The sequence below is a fragment of the Lithobates pipiens genome, unplaced genomic scaffold (genome assembly GCF_037356315.1).
Source record: "Lithobates pipiens isolate NorthernLeopardFrog02 unplaced genomic scaffold, aLitPip1_a1.2 Scaffold_18, whole genome shotgun sequence".
Lineage (NCBI taxonomy): Eukaryota > Metazoa > Chordata > Amphibia > Anura > Ranidae > Lithobates > Lithobates pipiens.
In genome coordinates, this window is record NW_027507758.1 from 163,004,833 (window position 1) to 163,031,750 (window position 26,918).

Sequence of the window (26,918 nt, forward strand, 5' to 3'; positions counted from 1 at the left end):
AGCCACAAAGCCTAGCGCCATCCCTGGTGGAGAAAGGAATAGAGTAATTGCCAGAATATAGATCTGGGCGCTACCCAGCAGAGTCACCATGGGAAATTCAGAGTGAGCTGACTCCTGATCAGAAAAAACGTTGTTGCTGTATCGCTGGGTCGGGTGAGAGGGTCGATCAACAATAATATACTAACATCCATAGGAACTGCAGTCTCTGACCATCTCATGTACTGAGTTGCCTGCAGTCTCTGACCGTCTCCTGTATTATAATTCCAGTCTCTGACCATCTCCTGTAATATGTCTGCAATCTCTGACCATCTCCTGTATTATGTCTGCACTCTCTGATCGTCTCCTGTAATATGTCTTCAGTCTCTGACCATCTCTTGTATTATATCTGCAGTCTATGACCATATCCTGCATTATATCTGCAGTCTCTGACCATCTCCTGTAGTATGTCTGCAGCCTCTGACCATCTCCTGTAATATGTCTGCAGTCTCTGACCATCTTTTGTATCATGTCTGCAGTCTTTGACCATCTCCTGTAATATGTCTGCAGTCTCTGACCATCTCCTGTACCGTGTCTGCAGTCTCTGACCATCTCCTGTATCATGTCTGCAGTCTCTGACCATCTCTTGTATCATGTCTGCTGTCTCTGACCATCTCCTTTACTATGCCTGCAGTCTCTGATCTGACCATCTTCTGTATCATGTCTGCAGTCTCTGACTATCTTATGTATCATGTCTGCAGTCTCTGACCATCTCCTGTAATATGTCTTCAGTCTCTGACTGTCTCCTGTAATATATCTCCAGTCTCTGACCATCTCCTGTATTATATCTGCAGTCTCTGACTTTCTCCTGTAGTATGTTTGCAGTCTCTGACTTCTCTTGTAATATATCTGTAGTCTCTGACCATCTCCTGTATTATGTCTGCAGTCTGTGACCATATCTTGTATCATGTCTGCAGTCTCTGACCATCTCTTGTATCATATCTGCAGTCTCTGACCATCTCTTGTATCATGTCTGCAGTCTCTGACCATCTCTTGTATCATGTCTACAGTCTCTGACCATCTCCTGTACTATGTCTGGGTGCTCTTTCTAACAGACTCTCTAACAGAAGCCCTCTCTGTGTGCATCAGAGAGACTTCCCTCTAGGTCTCATTAGTGTATGCTCTTCCTGTATTTTCTTTGTTAAAATATCATGGGAGGATCCCAGGGTAACAAAGACTTCTTAGGGGAGCATCTCTGTGTTTGAGTCTTTGCCATAGAAACATTTGTAAAGGCGAGGCGTTGGTAAGATGACCACTCCCATGTGGAGGCGCCATAAATATTTCTGCACCCAGGTGTCTGTGACCCTGGAATCAGCCCTAGCAGCAGCGGTACTGGGGAAGGACTACACACGGGTGCTCCCGTGAAGAGTTTCTGGGGGGGCACCCGCCACAAAGAGGAACGCCAGTGAGGGGCCCCAGAAGAAAAGGATTGGGGCTGCTAATGTAATGTAAAAACATTACACAGAGTAAGTAAGTATAACATGTTTGTTATTTTATTTACAAAAAAAAAAAAAAAAATGAGCCTTTAGTAACACTTCAAGATTGTCAGATGGGTAGGAACAATCATAAATTGTTAAAGGTATATTTCACTTGTGAGGTCCCCAAGACATATAAAAACCTAGAAGCTGACCAGTGAGGCTCTACCTGTAACTAAAATATACATTTTGAATGGTTTGATTTTTTTTAAATGTAATCCATGGTACATATGTAACAGTTTGTTTGCAAAGCATGGTGGACTTGTTGACTATTTACTGAATATCCATATGGGTATGAGCTGAAAAAGGGTATAGATTAGGATATAGATTATATACCACCCTTTACTAATTCTGTGTGCGGTACAGCCTGTTATGGTCAAAGTGGATGTAAACCCATTTTTTTTTTTTTTTGATGTCACAATGTAGAGAATAAGATTTCCTATCATCTCTGCCCAGTCTTGCCACACTGAGTTAATCCAGCTCTGAACAATCCTCTTTTATTGTTCAGTGAGATACATCTTGACAAACAGAGAAAACTTTTGTTAAATCCTCCGCCTTGCTTGGAGTGACAGATTATTTACATATCTCATGAATTAGCCTGAGACAGGCACATCCTGTGTAAAAAGTTCACAATTCACATCCCCCCTCCCCTCCCCTCCCCTCCAGCTCTTCCATGATTGGCTGCCTTTATTTTTTATTTTTTATTAGCCCTGTTGGGGGCTTTGGTGACATATCAGGGGTCTAAACAGAGACCCCTGACATCTCCCATTTGAGAAAGAGAAAGCGACAGAGGACACAGATTCCCCAGTCCCTTTTTCGGCATTGAAAATGAATGGAGGGGACACAGCGGCTCCTGTCCATTCATAAACTGAAGCAGAGTAACACACAGGTTACTGTGCTCAGAAAGGGGCTGGTAATTGAATACCAGACCCCCTTTCTCCGCTCTCCATCCTGACAGATCCCCTGCCCCCCTCGCAGCCCGTGACTGCGGGAGACAAGGAGGGGCGGAGGAGGAAGACACAGCAGGGCTTTTCAGGTGAAAGCCGCAGGAGGGAGAGAAGCTGATGATGAAAAACCAGGCATGGGGGGATCGGTGCTCACAGCTGTCCCATTGCACCGATCATCCCCCACTGTCATTGGACATTGATGTGTGTATAAACTTGTGACAGGGGGCCGTGAACGCGCTCTGCTTTTACCCAGAGCGCACTCTACCTCTCCTGCACGCTCCGTCTGCTGACATCATGACTCCACCCACCAAGCGCAATAACAGACCCGCCCACTAAATCTGCTGTTTTTAGGGGCTTCAAACTGCTAAACAGGACACATTTGACAGGTAAGGGTATATCCTTATAGTTCAGCACTATGGCAGTACTTTAGAATTGATGAGATTGGGTTTACATCCACTTTAAGCAGAGCATGCTAACAAATCGTTTGGTTAAAGCTCTTTTGGCCCTGCTTCTCTCATGGGCCGTAGGAGTGCAATTAGTTTTGCACTCCGTTGACCCGTATTCAGCTGACATTAGACTAAAGTCTACCTAGCACATCACTGAGAGCCTGAGCCAACCTCTCCCTCCCCCTGTACAGCCTAGAGCTCCAGTTAGGGCTGGAGAGGCAGACCAGAGAGCCAGTGATTGACCGTCACCGGCTCTCTACTCACTGAAGACCAAGAACTGAGTGACCAGCGGTCTTTGATCGCTCAGTTCTCGATGTAGAGGCAGCGGGGGGCAGATGCAGTATTGGATCAGTGCTGCATTCACCTAGATGAGTATGATTATTTGCTTTTTTTAGTTCCTTGACTTCTCTTTTTTAAAACTGTTGAGTAGCCTTGAGAGTACCATCTGCCAACTGCAAGTGATAAATATGTAATAATAATTTGCCACATTAAATACTTACCGTATTTTCCGGCGTATAAGACGACCTTTTACATGTAAAAAAATTGGCCAAAAAGCAGGGGTCGTCTTATACGCCGGGTCAGCCCCTCAGATGGCTGTTTGGTGTTCGGTAATACTGTATTGTAGCTTCGGCTACATACAGTATATACCGCTGAGCCAATCCTGGTGAGCGATGTATTCAAATGAATACAAAGCCTGCTTGGATTGGAGTAACCACCTCTGCCAATCCGAGCAGGCTACTCTGTAGCCTGCTCGGATTGGCTTGGAGAGTCAGAGAGGCGCGGGCTGATGATGTTACAGCCTCTGCCAATCCAAGCAGGCTTTGTATTCATTAATAGAATACATCGCTTGCCGTGATTGGCTCCAGCAAATGCAGGAAGAAGGAAGAAATATGAAGCCTCGGAAGCCTTGAAAGCCGGGTCGTCTTATACGGTAAGTACAGTTTTAAAGGCGTTTTTGTGGGTCGCCTTATACACCGGCAAATACGGTATGTGCATTGGGCCTCAGCTTTTGGTAAACTACATTAATATTTTCTGAGCAAAATCAACTCATTGCACTTAACCCAGGTGGTCAGTAGAAGCTGTGAGGATGATCAGTGCTGTGGCTCAAGCTCCTGTAAACTGTATATAATTTGTAGCTGGTATGGATAGGTGAGAGTGTCAAGAAAATGGCACTAACATCCTTGAATAATATGTATAGACAGAAAGAAGATTTGGTGGGATTTTAAGGGTGCCAGGCAAAAAAGTTAATAGCAATACACCAGAATATCAAAAAAATAACAGAATTCATTACACACAAGACAGGGGAGGGAAAGGGTAGAGGAGGAAGGAAAAAAAAAATTACCCTTTCCCCCCCCCCTCCCCTTCCCCTCACTTTCCTTTTCCCTTCACTCCCTCATCACCACAGCGTACCCCTACATTTTGCTTCTCTGTGTGCAGCTCAGTTTCTGTTTTTCCATTTTGGCTCAACATCAAGTCGCAGGTAAAACATCCCTTGTTGGGTGCCTGATGAGTATTGGGCTTGGGCGGTCAATAGTACATTTTGTTGTTGTTATTTTTGATTGTGTATTTTTGTTTCCCTGTATTGTTTTTAACTGTATTTTGTTTTATGTATTGACACATCTATCTCTATCTCTCAATAAACATCCTCTGAGGAAGCCCTAGGGGGTGAAACATGTCGGGATACTATTGTTGAGTGACCATTTGTTCCATAAATTGATTAGATGTGTACCCATGTCTGCGTAATATATGTATAGCCAGTTTTTAAAATCTGTCTTGTATGTAATAAATTCTGTTATTTTTTTTTATGTTCTGGTGTATTGCTAGTAACTTTTTGCCCGCCCCCCTGCAAAAAATGACGTGGCAAATTAGGTGGGGGGGGGGGGGACTTAAAGCAGAACTCCGCTTTAAGCTCATTCTCTGTAATCACAAATAAGGCAAGTGAAATAATGGAGTTGATGTTGCATGATTTTGTATCATACATGCAAATGATTATATTGGACTACTGCTGCAGCGTTTAGGTTACTGTTTTTGTGACCACTACGTGTATGTCCTATAATTATATGATTTATTGAGAACATCTTTAGGAAGGAATTTTTGTTCTCTGTGGATCAATAAAAGATGCATTAGTTCCAGAACAAACAGTTGCGTGTCACAGTGAATGAGAGACTATTTAAAACAATGTGGAGTTTTCCCTGGTTGGAGCTCATCCAGCCATTCTCTTTAATTAATTGATACTCATTAAAAAATAGAGTGCGCTGGCGGAATGAGTACTCCTTGTGCGGGATACAAATTGGCATAGTTAAACATATCGAAAAAATGTAACGTCCCTTGTTCCTGCAAGGAACATTGCAGGTACAACTAATATGTTATGGTTTTAGGGCTTCTGTGGACGTAACATGTTAACTTCCTACACAATCCTGTTTTTTAAAATGCGTTATGTTTGTGTGTGATTTTGTTTTTATTATTACAAAGTTTTAAAGCATTTTTGGTAATAGTGCTTTGGCTCTATAGACAAAGGATTTCTTTACAGTCATTCAATATCAGTCTTTTTCATTTGTTAATACAGATGATTGATTAGACCCAGATTCATTAAGTGCAAGCGGAACTTAAGATATCCTAAAGCCAGGGATATGCTATTAGCAGACCTCCAGCTGTTGCAGAACTACAAGTCCCATGAAACTCTGACAGCCACAAGCATGACACCCAGAGGCAGAGGCATGATGGGACTTGTAGTTTTGCAACAGCTGAAGGTCCCCTAATTGCATATCCCTGTCCTAAAGGGTGCTTAATATGTATTTCCGATTTTGCAGGCAGATTAGAGAAAACAACACTATGGGCACAATTCGCTAAAGGTTATCGAATGAGATATGACAGTCACATGACCACTTAATGTGTGCAATAATCTATTGCTCGTATGTGGTATTTAGTGGAAACACCAAAAACGATCATTAAATACCACAATAAAAAGGCAGTAAAGTCAATTCACAAAAGGAAATAAATAAATGGGGTAATTAAGTACTGGTCAAAGCTTGTGATAACTATGTGGTAACTATGGTAATGACATACGCCCCAGTAATTGGTTTTAAAAATAGGCGTGAAAATGCATGCTGGAGATTTGTGGAGTGTCAGAGTATTATCAAATGTGAGGAGTTGTTACTGGAGGCGGATCAGAATACTCTTATTAATACTCTTATTAATGACTGCAGCTCCACATAGATCCACTTCTATTGAATGGGAGCAGCCACACATGGATCGAAATTTGACCAGTCCCTACTATACTGGCCGAATTCCAATCCATCAATGGCCAACTTAAAAACAGGCTGAGCTTCCCACTGATTGCAGGGCCCTTTCCTCCCATCGTGTTGCCCTTTATTATGGTCTGCAGTGGACTTTCTTCCTGCCATCTTGGGGCTGGCTCACGGTGGTGGAATGTCAGGGCCTGGTGGCAAGTGTGACCTTTGCGAACCTGGAAGTTCCACCACTGTTGTCAGTAGGACTGTGAATGGTGTCATTCAGTGGAGCAGGGGACAGTATCAGTATGGCAGGGAACATTGTCAGTAATGTAGCGGATGTGTTCAATAGGGCAGTGGATGGTATCAGTATGGAGGTGGACTTTGTCAGTAGGGCTGTGGATGGGGTCAGTAGTTTTTTATTTTTGTTATTTTATTTTTGTATGTTTTTTACAGTTTTTTTTAATTATTTTTTAACAATATTTTAGGAGCCCCATTCATTGGGGGCTTTGGTGAAATATCAGGGGTCTAAATGGCCTCTGATGTTTCACCTATGAGACTGAGAAAGGAGATTGAGGACACAGCCCTCAATCTCCATCTCTGCAGCCTCAGCTGCACAGAATAAATGGTCTGGAATCTGTACAGAGCTTCCCCTTCATTCACAAACTAACAAACAGTTTACTATGCTTCAGTTATACATAAGCACAGGAGTGATCAGTACCGGTCACCAATTAGTACCGATCACTGATTGTGTCCATTCAGAAAATAATTAAAATTACATATTTACCCTCCCCCCCCCCGCTCTCTATCCTGAAAGCATCCCCCACAGCAGCCGGCAGGAGAGGGGAGAGGGAAAGCAGTCAGCGCTGTGGGTGGAGGAGAGGACAGGGCAGCCCATTGGGGCACTGAGGCATCAGGAAACAAGTAACCTGGATAAGAGGGGTGGCAGGGGTGGCATATAGTGGAACCGATCCCCTCCACTTTTCTATGATTTCAATGGCTGCAAGAAAAAAATGGAGTGCATCGGTTCCACTATATGCCACCCCTGTCGCCCCTCCTATCCAGGAGTAGAGCCAAATATAACAAGAGAGCCATCATAGTTACAACTCTGTTCAGAGGCTAACTGTGGCCAAAATCAGAAACACAAAAATCAGCACACGGGAAATAACTGCCAATAGGATATGTCCCTTGTGTTGATTCCTCTGCTGTTAGTAATAATTCTCTCCTTCTGTTCTGACCCCCAACGACCATCATCCTTGCCGCTGTAATTTGCCAGTGCTATGGGGCTGAATATATATTGGGCTGTCGATTGTAAATTATGTCCCTTGTGCTGATTTTTTTGTTTTTGATTTTGTCTGCACTTAGGGTTTAACCCTTTGTTAGGACAGATTTAAATTTGGCAAGCAAATAATCTGCACCTCATAAATTGGAGGATTCATTTTTAATTATTTAATATATATGATTAATATCTATGTGGGTACCTTTATTTATGTTGTATTATACATTCATACTATATTGTTAAAGCAGTAGGTAAGCTTGCCAAACTTGTTTCTGATAAATAATCTCTCTATATCAGAAAAAAAACACAAAGTTCTGGAATAGGAGATTAGGATTTTGGCATTGGTAACAAAACATATTTCTGAAACAGATGTTGTTTGTTGTTGTAATGTGTATTTGCAGATCATAGGAGTTTTTGTTGTAATTAAAAAAGTGACTTTATTCTCCGCAGAAAATAATGAGAAATTCAATTGTGACTATGTCCATTAAGAGCAGTTACTGTATGTGCTAATTGTGGTGAAGATGTGAATTCCTAGCTGGAGTTCAAGACAGTAATATGCCATATATCCCTCCAAGGCTAAAAATAGATCCATCAGCCTAACATGGTAGCAATACTATTGATTTCATGACTACAATTATATTTAGATACATTTTAAAGATAAGAGGTTCCTTACATTTTGAGCATTGGGTTTGCATTGGTCATTTGCAATTTTTTTGTGGTCTGAAAATACTATTGTAGATACGGCTATGGAAGAAGCATGAAATGGTTTGATAGGAAATGTCATGTAGTTCCTAGTCTTATTTATTGACATATTTTTCTCCAGTATGTGTATTACCAGCTTTATAATGCCTGGTTTACACCTATGCATTTTTTTAGTGCATTTTCAGTTGTGTGTTTTATGGAAAGGGCCAGGGCTTCTTTTTTGGTTCCATAGATTTCAATTGTTTAATTAGTTACTGACCACCTGGCGAAGTTGTACTGTGGCAAGTTGGCTTCCCTTTGCAGATCGTCGTCATTGTACATTGGGTGCCTACACGCTGATTTGTGGGTGTGCGTGCCCATTCAGGAGCGGACTCAGTGTCCGCCTGCCACCTGTAATCTCTCCAGAGACAGGCAGAACAGGGATATGTCATTGTAAACAAACAGATCCCCGTTCTGTAAGGGGAGGAGAGACAGATCGTCTGTTCCTAGTGAATAGGAAAAACAATCTTTCTCCTCCTCCAATTTGCCCAGCTCTCATACAGTTAGCAACACCTCCCAGGGAACACACTTAACCCCTTGATTGACCCCCATACAAGTTAACCAAGCTCTATACTATACAGTACTAATGCTCTGGATTTATAGAACAGCAAGGAGCATGTATTCTTATGTCCACTTTCCAGTCACCATCTTCGATGGATTAAATGCTACTTCAGTCTTGTGCCTATGACATATTACCATATTGACCAGGATGTGCACTACGCCTCCAAATGTAGACTGTCATCCTCCATCTTAGATATAATAATAACCCACAATAAGTACTGGGTTAGCAACAGCACAGGAAATGAGTTAGATACAATTGAGCCAGACCATCTAGAAAAATTTGAACTCCTCTTTCTTAAATTGAAAAGCCCACCTAATCTAACCCTCACAGATATGCATTAAACTAATAATATTGATCAATGAACATTTATTACACAATAGGAGGTAGATCCTGATTCTTTGTTGGGAAACAATGCAGCCATAGAATACAAGTTTTTGTACACATGGTATGTACAACACAAGGGCTGTAAGTTCCAATCTATTTTTCCCTTTACAGAGAACAGCCTTAACCACTTCTATTCTGATGTATGTATACCCCTTATGGACCTTAGAAATTATTACATTTCTGCTTTGGGCCTGTTCAGCAAAAACATTGTCAGTGTTGCATTATGATGACATTGCTTGGGGTGCATATGCGGCGCGATGTGGGACAGACGTGTCTGAGCACAGCTCTGTCTGACCCGGTTTGCCAAGGCGGATTTCCCAGGGCTATTCTACTCCGAATCGACCCAAATCACTCCAGCACCCCTGCGGAACATACCTGTGCATGCCAAACCAAAAAAAAGGACAAAAAAGCCACTCCCTGACAAACTATCTTCTCAACATGGAGAAATCACAGGCTAAAAAATCCCAAGATGGTGCCAACTCCTCTGCAGCGTCCAGCACTCCCATGCCTGCACAGTCTGCAGCTACTATCCTAGCCTATTCACTATATATGAAAAATTTGCTGATAAAATACAGCTGGAACCACAGCTGCTACTACTACAGCTGGAACTACACAAATCTACAAGTGCATTATCATAAGAGATAGCAAAAATAGGTAACCACACTGACATTCTCGAAACTAAACATGGAAAACTTTCTCTAGGCCATAATGATCTCAGGAAAGATTATAAGACACTTGCAGATAGCTTTGCATTTATGCAAGCTTAAATGGAAGATTTGGACAATAGAAATTGTTGTAACAATATAAAGATATAAAAGAGTGGGTGGCATCCCAGAATCGATCACTGATCTTACACCTGCTATCTCTAAACTCTTTCACAATCTACTACCAGATAAACCTCTATCTGCATTCACCTGTGACAGGATTCATAGGGCTCTTTGCCCCAAACCAACACCTGACAAACCCCACGTGGCATGATTATGTACATGAAAGACTTTCTTGCATGCGCACCTCCAGGAATACTCAAAACATAGAGTTTGATGGTCACAGAGTACAAATTTACCCGGACATTTCACCGGCTATGCTAGACAGGAGACGCAGAATGAAAAAGGTCACCAGTATACTACAAACAGCAAGAATCAAATATTCCCATTTAAGCTATCAGTGATACATAATGGTTCCACTTAATCCCAAAACCACTCAAAGACACACCCTTCCACAAAACTTTTGCCCCATCTCAGTTCTAAATAACCACCTCAAAATCTTTGGCAGGATGTTGGCCGATGGACTTGCAGCAGTGATCACTAATCTCATTCACACAGATCAAACCGGCTTCATCCCAGGCCGACAAATAGTTGATAACATTAGACTAGTCTCAAACATCATTCAAGATGCCAACCTCCACTTGCAACCAGTTTGTCTTCTCAGCTTAGACATTCACAAGGCATTTGATAGCGTCAACTGGTCTTACTTCAATCATCTTCTCCCCACATGCTATTTCTGATAAATTCCTGCATGGCTTCAATGCTCTTTACCATTCCCCACAAACTAGAATTAAAATCCCAGGTAACAACTCAAAATTCTTCTCCTTGAGCAGGGGAACTAGGCAAAGCTGTCCCCTATCCCCACTTTTATTTGCCCTAGCAAGTGAACCCCTGGCACTTGCATTGAGAAATAACAATAATATAAAAGGTTACACAAATGGCCTCGATGAATTTAAATTAAGCTTATACGCTGATGATGCTCTACTATTCTCATCTGAACCACTTATATCCATACCCAACATTCTCGCTGAACTTAAAAATTTCCACAACCTCTCAGGCATGGGTATTAATATTAATAAATGCTCAGCCTAATATATTAATCGCTCTCAAAACACACAATCTCTACTACAACAAAACTTCCCATTCACATGTTCCCATTCCTTCAGATACCTTGGTATCCAAATCACACCCTCATTCAAATCAATCTACAAAGAGAATTACCCCCCACTTTTCTCCCACATTAGCTCCTTACTTAAAAAATGGTCCTCTTACCACAATTTTTCCTTGGAAGAATCTGTGCCATTAAGATGTCAATCATCCCCAAACTTCTATACCACTTCAGAGCCCTTCCTATTAAGGTCCCCTAAACTAAAATAGAATTCCTCCAAAGAGAAATTAATAAATTTATCCGGGCAAACAATTAAATCCAATATGATAGTTGCCCAATTTCTCCTATTATGGCTAAAGATCAAAGATCCCTATAAATTAGCTTCAAAAGCTGTAGTAGTAGCAGCTGTAGTTCCAGTTTTAAATTATATATACTGTTCTTTCTGCCTGTAAACTTGAAAATGTCCATGGCGACCAAAAAGTGTCCCTTTACGTCAAAAGTGGTTTTAGACCAGCTAGAAAACAGCGATATTAAATTAGAATCACTTGCAGAATTGAGCGATAGTGATTAGTAGGCAAATTTGTCATCAGAAACTGAAAGTGACGACAGGGACAATTCTGCAACTGAGAAAAGTTCAGTGTTTTTTTGATTTGATTACATTATTGAATAAAATGTATTATTATTTTATTATTTGTTATAATTATTTATAGTTATTTATTATATTATAATTTATGATTTTGTGCTTCAAACTTTATCATACCCAGGATGTCTACTAGACTCTTGTTTGGACAGATGGAAGTGTGTTATTACTAAGAATTACAGGCCTATGATATAAAACACCAAATTTCCATGCAAAACAATGTACTGCTTTGAGATTGAAAAATCCAACATAATCATACTGCCAGGAAGGTTAATGCATGAATGCATTTGAAACTAAACGAAAATTTGCAGTGTGCACATGTTTAATTTCCAGTATCTGTATCTGTATATGTATCTGATGCTTAACTCCATCCATGCAACAGTAGAAGCAGGATAATATATTAGTAACTTCCCCCCTCCCAGGTGATAAGTTGACTCTCCCATTACATATATCTTGCTAAAATGGAGAAGGGGTAGCCAGAGCCCTCCTATGTGTTGTTCGTGGGATATTCTTATGTAAGAACTGTGCCATCAAAATAGAAAAAATTAAAAAAAAGAGAAATGTATTGTAACTGAATCTTTTGTTGCAAGTTTAAATGACAGCAAATCAGTCTGTTGTACAGTTTTGTTCATCATGTGTTTACATCACAACTGGCACCCACATACTTGTAAAAGCATTCACCCCCTTGGCTTTTTACCTATTTTGTTACATTACAGCCTTTAGTTCAATGTTTTTTTTAACCTGAATTATATGTGATGGATCAGAACACAATAGTCTAAGTTGGTGAAGTAAAATTAGAAAACATAAAACAATTTTTCAGAAATAAAAAACGGATAATTGGCATGTGCGTATGTAGTCACCCCCTTTGTTATGAATCCCATAAAATGCTCTGGTGCAACCAATTATCTTCAGAAGTCACATAATTAGTGAAATGATGTCCACCTGTGTGCAATCTTAGTGTCACATGATCTGTCATTACATATATGCATCTTTTTGAAAGGCCCCAGAGGCTGCAACACCTGAGCAAGAGGTACCACTAACGAAACACTGCCATGAAGACCAAGGAACTCTCCAAACAAGTAAGGGACAATGTTGTTGAGAAGTACAAGTCAGGGTTAGGTTATAAAAAAATATCCAAATCCTTGATGATCCCTAGAGGCATCATCAAATCTATCATAACAAAATGGAAAGAACATGGCACAACAGCAAACCTACCAAGAGATAGCCGCACACCAAAACTCACGGACCGGGCAAGGAGGGCATTAATCAGAGAGGCAGCACAGAGACCTAAGGTAACCCTGGAGAAGTTTCAGAGTTCCACAACAGAGACTGGAGTATCTGTACATAGGGCGACAATAAGCCGTAAGCTCCATAGAGTTGGGCTTTATGGTAGAGTGGCCAGAAGAAAGCCATTACTTTCAGCAAAAAACAAAATGGCACGTTTGAAGTTTGTGAAAAGGCACGTGGGAGACTCCCAAAATGAATGGAGGAAGGTGTGTCTGGTCTGATGAGACTAAAATTTAACTTTTTGCCCATCAAAGAAAACGCTATGTCTGGTGCAACCCCAACATATCACATCACCCAAAGAACACCATCCCCACAGTGAAAAATGGTGGCAATATCATGCTGTGGGGATGTTTTTCAGCAGTCGGGACTGGGAAACCGGTCAGAGTAGAGGGAAAGATGGATGGTGCTAAATACAGTGATATTCTTGAGCAAAACCTGTACCACTCTGTGTGTGATTTGAGGCTAGGACAGAGGTTCACCTTCCAGCAGGACAATGACCCCAAACACACTGCTAAAGCAACACTTGAGTGATTTAAGGGGAAACATGTAAATGTGTTAGAATGGCCTGGCCAAAGCTCAGACCTCAATCCAATATAAAATCTGTGGTCAGACTTAAAGATTGCTGTTCACAAGCGCAAACCATCCAACTTGAAGCAGATGGAGCAGTTTTGCAAGGAAGAATGGGCAAAAATCCCAGTGGCAAGATGTGGCAAGTTCATAGAGATTTATCCAAAGCGACTTGGAGCTATGATGGCCGCAAACGGTGGCTCTACAAAATATTGACTTTAGGGGGGTGAATAGTTATGCACATTGACTTTTTCTGTTATTTTGTCCTATTTGTTGTATGCTTCACAATAAAAAAAAAAAAAAATCTTCAAAGTTGTGGGCATGTTCTGTAAATTAAATGATGCAAATCCTCAATCCACGTTAATTCCAGGTTGTAAGGCAACAAAACACGAAAAATGCCAAGGGGGGGGGGGGGGGGGGGTGAATACTTTTGCAAGGCACTGTATGTGATAATCCTTTTGTATCAGATCATGGCTTCACCTTTTAGCCGTCTTCACTTTCATCTAACAAAATGTATGGGTTACCATATGGTCACTCAGTCTGAGCAAATGGTATCCACCTGCCAGGAGCATCAAACAGATGGCAGTGACCGTGTAAAAGCAAGGTGTAACTATCCAGCCTGCCCAGATAAACCTTCTGCAGCATTTTTAACAGAAATAAACACTAATGTGTTATATGTTTAAATACATGTGTACAATGCCTAATATTTGAAATGCATCAAATATGGTGCATAACATTAATGAGAACCTAAGTGTTCCATTAGTATTTTTAATCGTTCTGTAGGAGGTTTTGAATGATAGTCTCTCGTCCCTTTTTAGTTAGCAGAACATGTTGCTAAGCAACTTTGGCCACCATATGAGAAGAAAATTACCCTATCCACGCTGCAAGCATAGCATCTGATTTTATACACTTTGCTAGAAATAACATACATGGCTTTCAACACTATAGAATAAATCACATACTTTGAAAGGGAATACTGTATTTTGCAATGCTTAAAGTAGAAGTTCAGCCATAACCTAACTAACTCTAAATTCATAGCTCCCAACTGTCCCTGATTTGAAGTGACTGTCCCTCATTCAGAACAAAGTCCCCCTTTGCCTCTGTCCCTTTTTCCTCCCCAATTGTCCCTCATTTAAGTCTCATCTATATAGTTGTATATAAAATGCACTATTTATCGATCAAAAAGTGTTTCCTAGTGCTAAACCTTTCATCCAAATTTTAAATTGCTGAATTAGTAAATTCCAAAAGCCAATATAAAGGCATAATAGTGGTAAAAAAAGCACTTGTGGGTTTTACCAAACACTTTTTTTGTACAATTCTCCTTTAAATGGGGACATGGCAGGGGGTGTGTCCTATGCCTACTACATACTATTGCTAATAGGTGTCCCTCGTTCTCATCTCAGAAAGTTGGGAGGTATGTAAATCTAATCTAGCCACATTTCTAAACGAATCTATCTAGCCCTATATATCAAAAAAAATCACTGCACTTACCTGTTGTGCAGCCGCTCTGGTCCCACGTCGAGCTGTGCAGGCGTGTGCAGAAGAGGCAGCTGACAACGGACGCCCCATAGTAAGTCTATGGGGGATGTCACTTCCCAGGCATTTACCAGAAGTTGTCGGGTCTCTCCTGCACACAGCATCCGCTGCTGGAGACCAGACCGGATCGGCTTCAGAAAAGGTATGTACAGTATTTAAAGGTATGTATATTGTCTTCTTTACAGGGCTAGACAGATTTGTTTTAGAATGTGGCTGTAAGTAGGTTTAGAGTTAGTTTTGAGTAAACTTCTACTTTAACTGCCTAAACTATAGTTCTATTATGTATACTACTGTATTTTACTTTGACAGTAGTAAATAATATATGTGTTTGTGGTAATTTTTCCTCAAGCCCCATCTTGTAAATTATTCTTATCCCACTGTTATTTAGAAGAGTAGAAGCCTGTCCCTCCATAACATGCCCATGGGTAGTGTTGGACTAGGGTAACTGGGACAGTGGTTCTTAAATGTTTCTGAGATATTGACACCTTTAAGAATCTGATGAAAGCTATGGACCCCCTCCCCAGGAATATTTACATAAACACAACCTTGCATGCAATTTGATTCTCTCATACATAATTGACATACACAAAGTTTGATTAAAGTTAAAGATTTTAACAAAAAAACAAACTCCTTTTCATGTAAAAAGTAATGGCCACTTATTACAAAAATGAAATCCAATCATCTTGTGCGAATTAAACAAAACAATTTAAATTTTGTTCAAATCTACTACTACTACTACTACTACTACTACTACTACTATTACTTGAAAATGAGAATTAGCACTTGCAATAATGTGACACGAGATGGATTCTGTGCAGAGAACACTGATAAAAGTTTAACTGGTAAACGTTTGCCAACGACCAGTCAAGAGATGCTTAAGTAGTTGGCGATAAAAGCAGTGGTAGGGTGCATTTTCTTTCAAGGGGAAATCATTGACTGGGACGGAGGGGGGGGGGGGGGTCTGTATAGTAAATGCTATTTTTTTTATCAGGCCCACACGGACCCCCTGAAACCTAAGTCAATGGACTCCAAATTAAGAACCCTTGCACTGGTATCAAGAGGCAGTACCATGCACAGTGCACTGTAAAAAAAAGTTGGTGGGAGTGTGGTAAATAAGAATTACCATTATGATTGCCAGCTTTTTCTATGTCAGTGTAGAAATGTAGGGCTAGTTTGTGGAAAATGATTTTTTACAAAAGTTTTAATTTAGTTTTTCAGTAGCAGAACAGCTGACCCTTCCGGCAATCTGCTGCTATAATTCAAATGTTCAGGATCAACAGAGACAGTTATAAAACTACAGTTACAGTAGAAGCTGCCCTGGTGAGAGTCAAAGCCACACTAATTAGCTTATTTTTTTTAAATGACATCCTGTCACCAGAGCCGTGCAATGCAGTGTTACCATAGTGACTACTCTAGGGAAGTGATTTGGATTTTTTTCAATATACCGCTATTTGCTTATACTGTCATAATGGCTAAACACTAAACAATAATTTCCGACAGTTCTTGGCTTCATTCCTGTAGCCACTGAGAAGTACTGCAATCTCTGTGATTGACTACAGCTATCACATGGTACAGGGAGGCAGTGCTTGGCCCTGCATCATGTGATCTCTGTGATCAATCACAGAGATCACAGTAGTTCTCAATGGCTGTATGAATGGAGATCACATGGTACCAGGCAGGGCACCACCTCTCTGTACTTGGATCGACTGATGTCAGTCTGGAGAGGAGGAGAGAGCTGGCTGGTCATGTGGCTCTTAATTGAGGTATTTACAGCATTTATATTTATAAATCATTCACAGAGTGGGACACTGCAATAAAAGGAAGTGCTAATGGTGTATACAGGTTAGTGTTATGAGAGCAGCAGGAATGGGGGGGGGGGCTGGCTCACACACAGACAGAGAGGGGAGGGGGGAGGACACAGGAGCCCAGAGGAGAGCAGATAGTAGGCTGCTGATGACAGAGGCACGTAAACTGACCACAATGTTTGGTCTCAGCAGCCATTATATACCGTGGTCAGTTTACAGATGGGTGGGGAGAAACTGTCAGGATCAGCCAGGTTTTTTAGGTGTTACAGGGGGTCAAATAACACAGGACAAACACTGTGTCATATAACATGCTTTAAATGAGCAGAATCCATTTTTTGGGGGTTAACAAACGCTTTAATTACTTTTGGTCGAGATTCGTCAAGTCATCAAATTTACTAATGAGAATTTTCATACAAATGTTCATAAATCTACTACTTTTTGGATAGCTATTTCTAACAAGATGTCCCAGTATGCTTCTAGATGTGACTTACTGTAGCTGAAGGTTGTGCTAGTATTTAAGCTCAGGTTTATTTATACCCCTGGGGTCAACCAGAGCATCCGGAGCCCACCAAAGAATACAATCTATATTTTCTTTATGATAATAATCCTTTGAGGAAGTTTATGATATGGTTGTTTTATGCTTTTGGCAGAAGGAAGAGAGACTGATGCTTCGAGACTTAAAAGTTTGGATTGAACAGTTCGAACGGGACATCACCCGAGCGCAAACAGTAGAAAGCAGTTTACAGGACAGATATCAGGTATAAGAATATGCCTCTATTATCTTGATCTATATGAAATTGCCATTGCATATGTCTGTATTCTGCTAGTTAAAATGATTAAGTGAGCACCCTATAGTCAATGCATTATGACAGAACTTTTTTTACTCTGCATGTTTTATTACTGTGTGGTGAGATTTCTCTCTACTTCCTATGCAACAAAGGGGACACCTATAGCTTTAAAGAGGAAGTAAACCCTGATGGGTTTACTTCCTCTTTCATTCCCTGCAAAGGTAAAGCATAATGGACTACTATGCATCGCATAGTAGTCCATTATGTGTCACTTACCTGACACAGGAGCCAGTGAAGTCCCCGCTGTCCCCTGTAGTCCCGAGCGTCCATCTTCTTGGTAGGTCTCCGTAGGTCTCGCTGCTCCGCCGCTGTGATTCGCCGGAGCAGCGATGATGTCCCTCCCGCGCGTGCGCACGGGAGCCGACACTCGCGGCATGTCGCCGCGATCTGCGGCATGCCCAGTGTGCCTGTGCACCGCTGTCTACGGCGCATGCTGTCTACAGCGGAGTAATAAGTATTTCTCTTTTTTCGTAGTTTTGATTTTTATTGTATTTGTTTCTTAAAAGCACTCTTTATCATTTTTTTTCTTGTAGACATTTAAACAATACAGAGTCCAGTATGAAATGAGAAAGAAGCAAGTTGAAAGTGTTCTTCAGCCATTGAGCAAAGATGGAAAATTATCACTTGATCAGACAATGCTAAAGCAAGCATGGGATAAAGTTTCAGCAAGGGTATGTGACTTTTTGTAATGTATATGTATCGGGTTATTGATGCACTTGGTCTTGTTTTTTATGTTTTTTCTGCATTCTCATTCTCATTTGATAGTCAGTTATGATTTGCTCACGTGAAAAGCATGTTTGGTAAAGTGCGCTGACATCTGTCCTAAATGGGATATAATGAACGCACTTGGCATGTATGTAGTGAGCAGCCATCAAAAAGAAAACAACAGATATGTGGCAAATAATCCTGGTGAAATATTACCCCCCCACCCTGTACGTGGCTCCCAATTTACCATCTTTTCAACACTCTTGCTCTGTACTCTTAAAGTGACATGTTGCAAGGACGTATGGGGTCACAATTCATGACCTAACAAAGAAAATGCTGGTTGCCTGGCAGTGATTGACTTAAAGTGGATGTAAACCCTCACATATACCCAGTGAAGTGAACAGCCTCAGATGATACACAGGGATGAAAGAAATCTCCCTACATAAGTTTTACTTGTATATCTGCTATCGTTCCCCTTCTATATTCTTTAGAATTCTTACATGGTGTTAGAATTTTCACTTACTCATTCAGCACTGGGAGTGTAGTCTTGGCTTACACTGGGAGACAGCTGATTGGAGGAAAGGCACACACTCCCTCTCCACATAGGTAGAATAACGAAGATACTTCCAGAGCTGTGCTTTGAATAGACAAGCTCTCTGCTAATCTATTTCTAGCAACCTCCTACGACACAAATTTCCAGCTGCTTTTATCTCCCCTCTTGGAGAACTTGTCAGAAGTTGTCATGCTGATAACAGAGAAACGAAACAGTAGAAACATACGGGACTCAGGGTTTTGGAGAGAGATAAGTAAACACTACAGATATATGTGCATAGGTCAAATTTCATGAATTGGATTTACATCCATTTTAACCACTTCAGCCTTGGAAGAATATACCCCCTTCCTGACCAGAGCACTTTTTGCGATTAGGCACTGTGTGGCTTTAACTAACAATTGCGAGGTCGTGGGATGTGGCTCCCAAACAAAATTGATGTCCTTTTTTTCCCACAAATAGAGCTTTCATTTAGGTGGTATTTGATCACCCCTGCGGTTTTTATTTTTTGTGCTATAAACAAAAAAAGAGCGACAATTTTGAAAAAAAAAACGCATTATTTTTTAAATTTTGCTATAATAAATATTCCCCAAAAATATAAAAAAAAATTTCCCCTCAGTTTAGGCCGGTACATATTCTTCTACATATTTTTGGTAAAAAAATTGCAATAAGCGTTTATTGATTGTTTTGCGCAAAAGTTATAGCGTTTACAAAATAGGGGATAGTTTTATGGCATTTTTATTAATTTTGTTAATTAATTTTTTTTATTAGTAATGACGGCAATCAGTGATTTTTATTGTGACTGCGACATTATTATGGACACATCAGACATTTTTGACAAATTTTTGGGACCATTGTCATTTATACAGCAATCAGTGCTATACAAATGCACTGATTCCTGTGTAAATGACACTGGCAGTGAAGGGGTTAACCACTAAGGGGCAGTGTAGGGGTTATGTGTGCCCTGGGGAGTGTTTCTAACTGGAGGCGTGGCTACATGTGACACGTCACTGATCTCTGCTCCTGATCACGGGAGCAGAGGTCAGTGCCATTGCCACTAGGCAGAATGGGGAGATGCGTGTTTACATTAGCATTTCCCCTTTCTTCCTCCCCATGAGGTGATCGCTGGTATCCCCGTGGCAATCGAGTCCACGGGACCCGCGACCCGACTAACGGACTTTGCCGCAGGCACGCGCCTGCTGGCGGCCTCTTAAAGGGCAATGTACAGGTACAATGAATAGATCTGGCGCTATACCTATTTATTGCCTGAGAATGTGTCACTAGGGATTCATTTGTCTGAAATGTTCAGCATATTAGCGATTAGTTATTAAAAATGGGGTTGGTTATATCAATGTACCAACAAAACTATTACATAGGAGAGATAAAATGAAAATAAATAAAATTTATGAAATCCTAAAGTAAAAAAGTATTGAACCAGCTCAATTATATAAAATATACAGCATCCTGACAATTAGTATGAAAACTAGTGAAGTAAGAGTTAGTAAAATAAAAATTACATATATTCAAACAGTGAATAATTTCCAGCGTGCTGGCTGTCAGGTGAAAAAAATATAAATATTAAGAACTGATAATCCCAAGGGGGTTGTGACAATTACTCATACGAATAAAGTGCTGGTGCAATTACATTTGCTAGTATATTAATAACAATTAGGTATGAAACTGAGACAGGCTGTGCTATCTTCAAACTGCTAGTGCAATAGCGTGACAGTGGAGTTTGTACAAAATTCATGCTACAAATATAATAAATAGGTGATAAATAACGTAATATCAATATTTCAAGTGAAAACGTGCACAATAAAAATGAAAAAATGAAAAAATGTATTGAATGGATAAAAATATAGGTGAATAAAAATATAAATAGATAGTCTCTGATGGGTAATAGGATTGTCCCGTGAGTGGGGGAAGGGGGTGTGATAAATTCAGATATTATTCTCCATGCACTGTGGTCACTTCTAAGTTGTACTCTCACCGGAAAAAAGACCCCATCCGGGGTGGATCAGCCTTCACAATATTAGCTATTGTGTCGCTCTCTGGCTTGCTTCTGGTAAGATGCTGAGGATCCCTCGTTTTTTTCACAGGTGGAGTGTGCCACGGTATGTATGTTAAAAAAGAGGACCATCCATAGTGTGATAACGTATGAGAAACAGATTTATTTAAGAAAGATTAAAACTACTTACAAATGTGAGTAAGAGTGGTAGCGGTTAGTTAAATCTCTACTCTAACTTTAAAGCAGCTTGCGAACGTCCCGTTCGGCTTCCCCGCCGTCTGTGCTTAAGGTGTACGTCGCTTGGCCACGCCCTACGCGTTTCGTCACTCGGTGACGAATAAAGTTTTATTGTCACTCGGTGACAATAAAGTTTTATTGTGCACGTTTTCACTTGAAATATTGATATTACATTATTTATCACCTATTTATTATATTTGTTGCATGAATTTTGTACAAACTCCACTGTCACGCTATTGCACTAGCAGTTTGAAGATAGCACAGCCTGTCTCAGTTTCATACCTAATTGTTATTAATATACTAGCAAATGTAATTGCACCAGCACTTTATTCGTATGAGTAATTGTCACAACCCCCTTGGGATTATCAGTTCTTAATATTTATATTTTTTTCACCTGACAGCCAGCACGCTGGAAATTATTCACTGTTTGAATATATGTAATTTTTATTTTACTAACTCTTACTTCACTAGTTTTCATACTAATTGTCAGGATGCTGTATATTTTATATAATTGAGCTGGTTCAATACTTTTTTACTTTAGGATTTCATCAATTTTATTTATTTTCATTTTATCTCTCCTATGTAATAGTTTTGTTGGTACATTGATATAACCAACCCCATTTTTAATAACTAATCGCTAATATGCTGAACATTTCAGACAAATGAATCCCTAGTGACACATTCTCAGGCAATAAATAGGTATAGCGCCAGATCTATTCATTGTAACCCCCTCTTAACCTTTCCCACCTTACCAGGTGGATATTAATAGAGGCTGCTCTTACCTATTGTGGCACATAAAAACTACTTTGTACATATACATATTTTTAGTATCCTTTTAGGGTATAGGCCCCATAGCGCAACCTACCCACCCCTTTTACCAATGTACAGGTACGTTAGTTTGCCTGTATGAGCCCCTCTGCCGACGTATATCGGCGTGAGGCGGTCGGCAAACCGTTAAAGCTCATCTCCTGGGAATGGTAAAATGCTCCCAGGTCCTCCTCTCTCCCAGCAGCTGGAGCTCTTCTCTACTCCCTTATGCTCCAGCAATGAACTGTACTCACCTTGACTGCAAGGCCGTGGGCTCTGCTATGGAATTGATCATTGCAGAGGACCAGCGACTGCTGGACATAGGGCAGAAGAGGCTATGGAAGCCAGCCTAAAAGCCTAGAGAAGGCCTGAGAGGAGAGGAGGTTTCTTTAGGTAAAATTGCTTTTTGCAACCCACTAGACATAAACAGATATTTAACCCTTGCAGGGCAGGGGCAGCAAATTTGACCAAAATAAGACTGTAGAACACATATTCTCACATGATAACATACATTTTGCTTAGTTAAAGAGTGGGGTGAAAATAAGTTGCTTTACATTTACATGGGATAAATGAAAATTGGTACTTGCCTAAATGACACATGATTACCAGCAAAGCCATGCTACCTCACAGGACCCCTAAAAGTGAGGTCCATTTGAGACCACTTAAGTTGTGTACAGAAAATAACTTCCCAGGATAGAACTCCAAGCAATAACCCTACTCTGTCAGTGTGCCCAGCCCTAATGGGACTGGATTGGACTTCATTTTGACTGAATCCGATTTCCTATCTTCTTGTCAATCAGGATGTAATTCCTAGTTAAAATGAATATTACAAATGAAAACCAACTGAACTGTTGTAACTGTCACAGGAACAGTTTTTTTTTCCCACTAGTTTCTTCCATTAGGGGTGCTGGGGTGTGCTAGAGGGCCTGTGGTTGCTGGCTGCTGGGGTATCTGTTGTTACTGGTGGGATATACTTTTTTTTTTGTGGAGGTCTACTGTTCAGGCTAAAAAAGGCATAAATCAAAAAACAGTAAAATGAATTGCTTTCATATTCAGTGCCACTAAAGAAACTATTGCCCACTCCTGGACGTCCCTCTCACTGAACTTTCAGGAAGTCAAAACTTGTATGAACGACATAATGGTCAATGAAACAGCTAAAGTGGAAGACAGACGTGACCAGTTTTTGGAAATCTGAACTGCGGATACATTACTTGCAACTCAATCAGAGAGCGCTACAACTCTGACTTTTACCCCTAATGTTAGGGACTGTATAGCATTGCATAACCACAACATAGCATCCAAGGAGTTCCCCCCTCCTTTCCTCCCCTTCTTTAATTGTATCCCTCTCTGTTAATTCATAACATGTCTGCCATAATGCCAATTTGAGTGTAAACATTTCTAAATATATGTATATAATATGTATGGATTGGCGGCAATTGAGACTCGCAGATGGGTAAGTACATCAGGGCATCAGTTACGTCCCATACGAGGGACTAACCAATATAATATAATATAGTACTAATATAATGCCTGACAAAGATACCCTGACCTATTTGGAAAGCTTTCATTTTCAATTCCCTGAGTTGTCCAATAGGGGTTAACATTTAATTAATGGTAAACTGTTGATTTTTAAAATATAGTTCTAAGGGCCGTTACGTGCAGTAGCTCACAGTGGTCAGAAATAATTTTTTTTTTTGACTTGTATAACCATACCATGTGCCTGTTGAAAGTATTAAGAATAATGTGTCATGTGACTTTATTTCAGATTCTTGATTGGCATGTACAACTTGATAAATCCCTACCAGCTCCTTTGGGAACTATTGGCTCCTGGTTATATCGAGCAGAGGTTGCACTCAGGGAAGAAATTATCATTCAGCAATCTCATGACGAAACAGCAAATATTGTACACAGAAAACTAGAGCAACTCAAGGTAAATAACACGTAATTATTCTCAGCACTAGTTGCACAAATAATAAAAACAAGAATGCTTGCAATAGTAGTGGTGGGACTGTATTGGGATCAGATGGGTTATGTCTTATCTTAGACCTCTTTTACCATCCATAGATCATTAAATACTGGATTCCTGAACCAATTTAGCAGTGTCAGTACACGCAGTAACTTGACAATAGCTCATCAACTATAACTTTATGACAAATTTGCCTGCCTAAATAGCTTTTCCTTTTTTTTTTTAAGGACATACTTATAAATACCTATAGGTATTTAAGGTGACTCTGTCATGATAGAAGTATGGGGGTGGCCATAGCTAGCTTACCTCTGAAGACATAAAGCGGAGGTCCACCTATCCCTGCAACAATTAAAAGCCAGCAGCTACACATACTGCAGCTGCTGACTTTTAATAATAGGACACTTACCTGTCCTGGAGTCCAGCGATGTGAGCACTGCAGCTGATGTTTCCATCAGCTGCCGGGTGCTGCCACCGCCATGGCAGGTAAGGGAACCAGGCAATGTAGCATTGCGTCAGCAGTGTAGCTTCACACCGGGTACCTACTGTGCATGTGGGAGGCACCGCTGCGCTCTCCTACTGGCCCAGTGGAGGGAGGAGGAGGGAGCCGAGCTTTGATGGCCCAGACTCCCGTAAGTGGAAAGACAGGTATCTACTCCCCCCCTCCCCCCTGAAAGATGCCAAATCTGGCACCGGAGTGGGAGAGGAGACAAATGAGTGGAAGTTACCAGACTTAAGTACTTTTGAGTCAAAGACCCAGAACAAGCACGCTGTAAAGTGTCATAATTCATTGGGGTTGATTTACCAAAGGCAAATAGGCTGTTCAAGTTGCGCTTTGCAAAGAAAAGCTTAGTGAATGAGATGAAAACCTTCTGAGTTCCACAATCATGTGCAAGAAAAAAGGCTGTTTTGTTTTATTTCCCATGCACGCGATTCGGTATTCTTTGTAAAGTGAAACTTCACCACATTCACTAAGCTCTGGGACAAATTTGTTTGCAAAGTGAGCCTATTTACCTTTAGTAAATCAAACCCATTATCTATAAGCTTGTTTGGGGTCAAAGGCTCAGACAGCATTAAAAACGAAGCATCTGCACTACAGACAAGGAACTAGCATCTCTAAAGGAAGGGTAACAATGGCAGGCTCCATTGTTCTCTCGTGACAAATTCATTTTCATTTGGTACAGTGCTTTAATAAATTCTCTATTCATTTTTTATTATAAGCTGACACATGGACAAAAATGCACTTTTTTTTTGGTATTTTTTTTGACTTGTCATAAAACAATAATTAATGTGATATTCAATTTTTTTTTTTTTTTTTTAGAGCAGGTCCTAACTTAATGTGAGTTTTTTTTTACGTTCATTTTCTTTTGTCTTTGGGCTTTTTCCTAAGCTGCTAGCCCCCCTGCCAGTTTGCAGGTGTCTCCTTAGTTGCTTACAAGACACCCGTCTGCGCACGTTCCTGGCTTGTGCTGTGTGCATCCATAAACACACACAGGGGTTGATTTACTGAAACTGGAAGGTGCAAAATCTGGTGCAGCTGTACATGGTAGCCAAGCAGCTTCTAGCTTCAGCTTTTGAAATTATGTTTTGACAAAAAAAACCCTGGAAGGTGATTGGTTTCTATGCAGAGCTGTGCCAGATTTTACACTCTCTAGTTTTAGTAAATCAACTCCACAGTGTGTAGAAAGCTACTAACCTGCTCCCTCCACCTTCCAACAATTTGACGGCAGTAGGAGCCTATGGCTTTGCTGCCCTCAGTATCCACCTCCAGAACCTGCAAGATCGGGAAAGTGGTGTGGATCAGTGGGGACCCGCAGTGGTGACAACAGGTCATAGGCATGTGTTTGGGGATGAGGCGCTGTAAAAATGTACCTGGGTGTTTTTTGGCCTAATGCAGAGAACGTATTAAGGTAAAATACATTGAGCATATTGGAGGTTATTTACAAAAGGCAAATCCACTTTGCACTACAAGTGCACTTGGAAGTGCAGTTGCTGTAAATCCAAGGGGGACATACAAGGCAAATAAAAAGCAGCATTTTAGCTTACACATGATTGGATGATAAAATCAGCAGAGCTTCCACTCATTTCAGATCTACCCCTCACATTTACAGCGAGTGCACTTGTAGTGCAAAGTGGAGTTGCCTTTAGTAAATAACCCCCCATAGCACCACTTTTAAATATTTTTTTCTATGCTGTAGTGTACAATGATAGTTGCCAGTTGCAGCTGTTGCTGCGTCTGTCTGTGCAACACAAGGAAAGAGGCATGGTGACAACTACAACTGACAGCTTTGTTTGTAAACGATGATCACATGATCAAGAACCATGCTGTTTGGTTTTAAGTCCTTAGTGTGAGACCTTTATTTCCTAGTTCTCAGATGAGTTGTAGATTAATATTCTGTCTGTGTAAGAAATCATGCTTGAGAACATTCATCTGCAGATTACCGATGTAGAGGATTTAAGGGAAATGTATGGAACATTTTCAGTGAATACATATTTTGAGTTTTAATTGCAATGTAAGCCTTTAAATATTTTTTTTTATGTTTTTTACAATTTTATATGCTTTCTCTTCCATAGTTATCATATTGTATTCAATATAAAGATTTTTAGGTTAGCCCCAAAGGGAGTTTTGTTGCTTCAGTGAAAATCATTTGTCTGTCTCTGTTAATTGCTGTAGAGCAGCGATCTCCAAACTGTAGCCCCTTTATCTGGCCCTTGTGGCACTTCACGCTGATATAAAGCACTATTCCTTGCACTGACACCATTGATGAGGCACCGATCCTCCCACTGACCCCTACAATGGGACACCATTCCTCCCACTGTCCAACGATAGGGTGCTATTCCTCCCAATCACACCATTGATGAGGCACCAACATGGGGCCACATTTCCTCCCACTGATACCATTGGTTGGATACCATTCCTCCCACTGATGATATAAACGATTGGGCATCATCCCTCCCACTGATACCAATGATGGGGCACTATTCCTCCCATT

General features: G+C 40.6%; 1 protein-coding gene across 15 annotated transcripts in view; it reads left to right on the forward strand.

Annotated features, from left to right (window-relative positions):
• Positions 1–26,918, forward strand: part of SYNE1 (spectrin repeat containing nuclear envelope protein 1) — a 663,643-nt gene that overhangs the window by 199,845 nt on the left and 436,880 nt on the right. For all 15 annotated transcript variants that reach the window (XM_077486324.1, XM_077486337.1, XM_077486323.1 and 12 more), the window contains 3 exons: positions 17,458–17,565; positions 18,189–18,326; positions 23,728–23,892. In XM_077486324.1, coding sequence (XP_077342450.1) covers positions 17,458–17,565; positions 18,189–18,326; positions 23,728–23,892 — 411 coding nt within the window. The remainder of the gene's footprint in view (positions 1–17,457; positions 17,566–18,188; positions 18,327–23,727; positions 23,893–26,918) is intronic.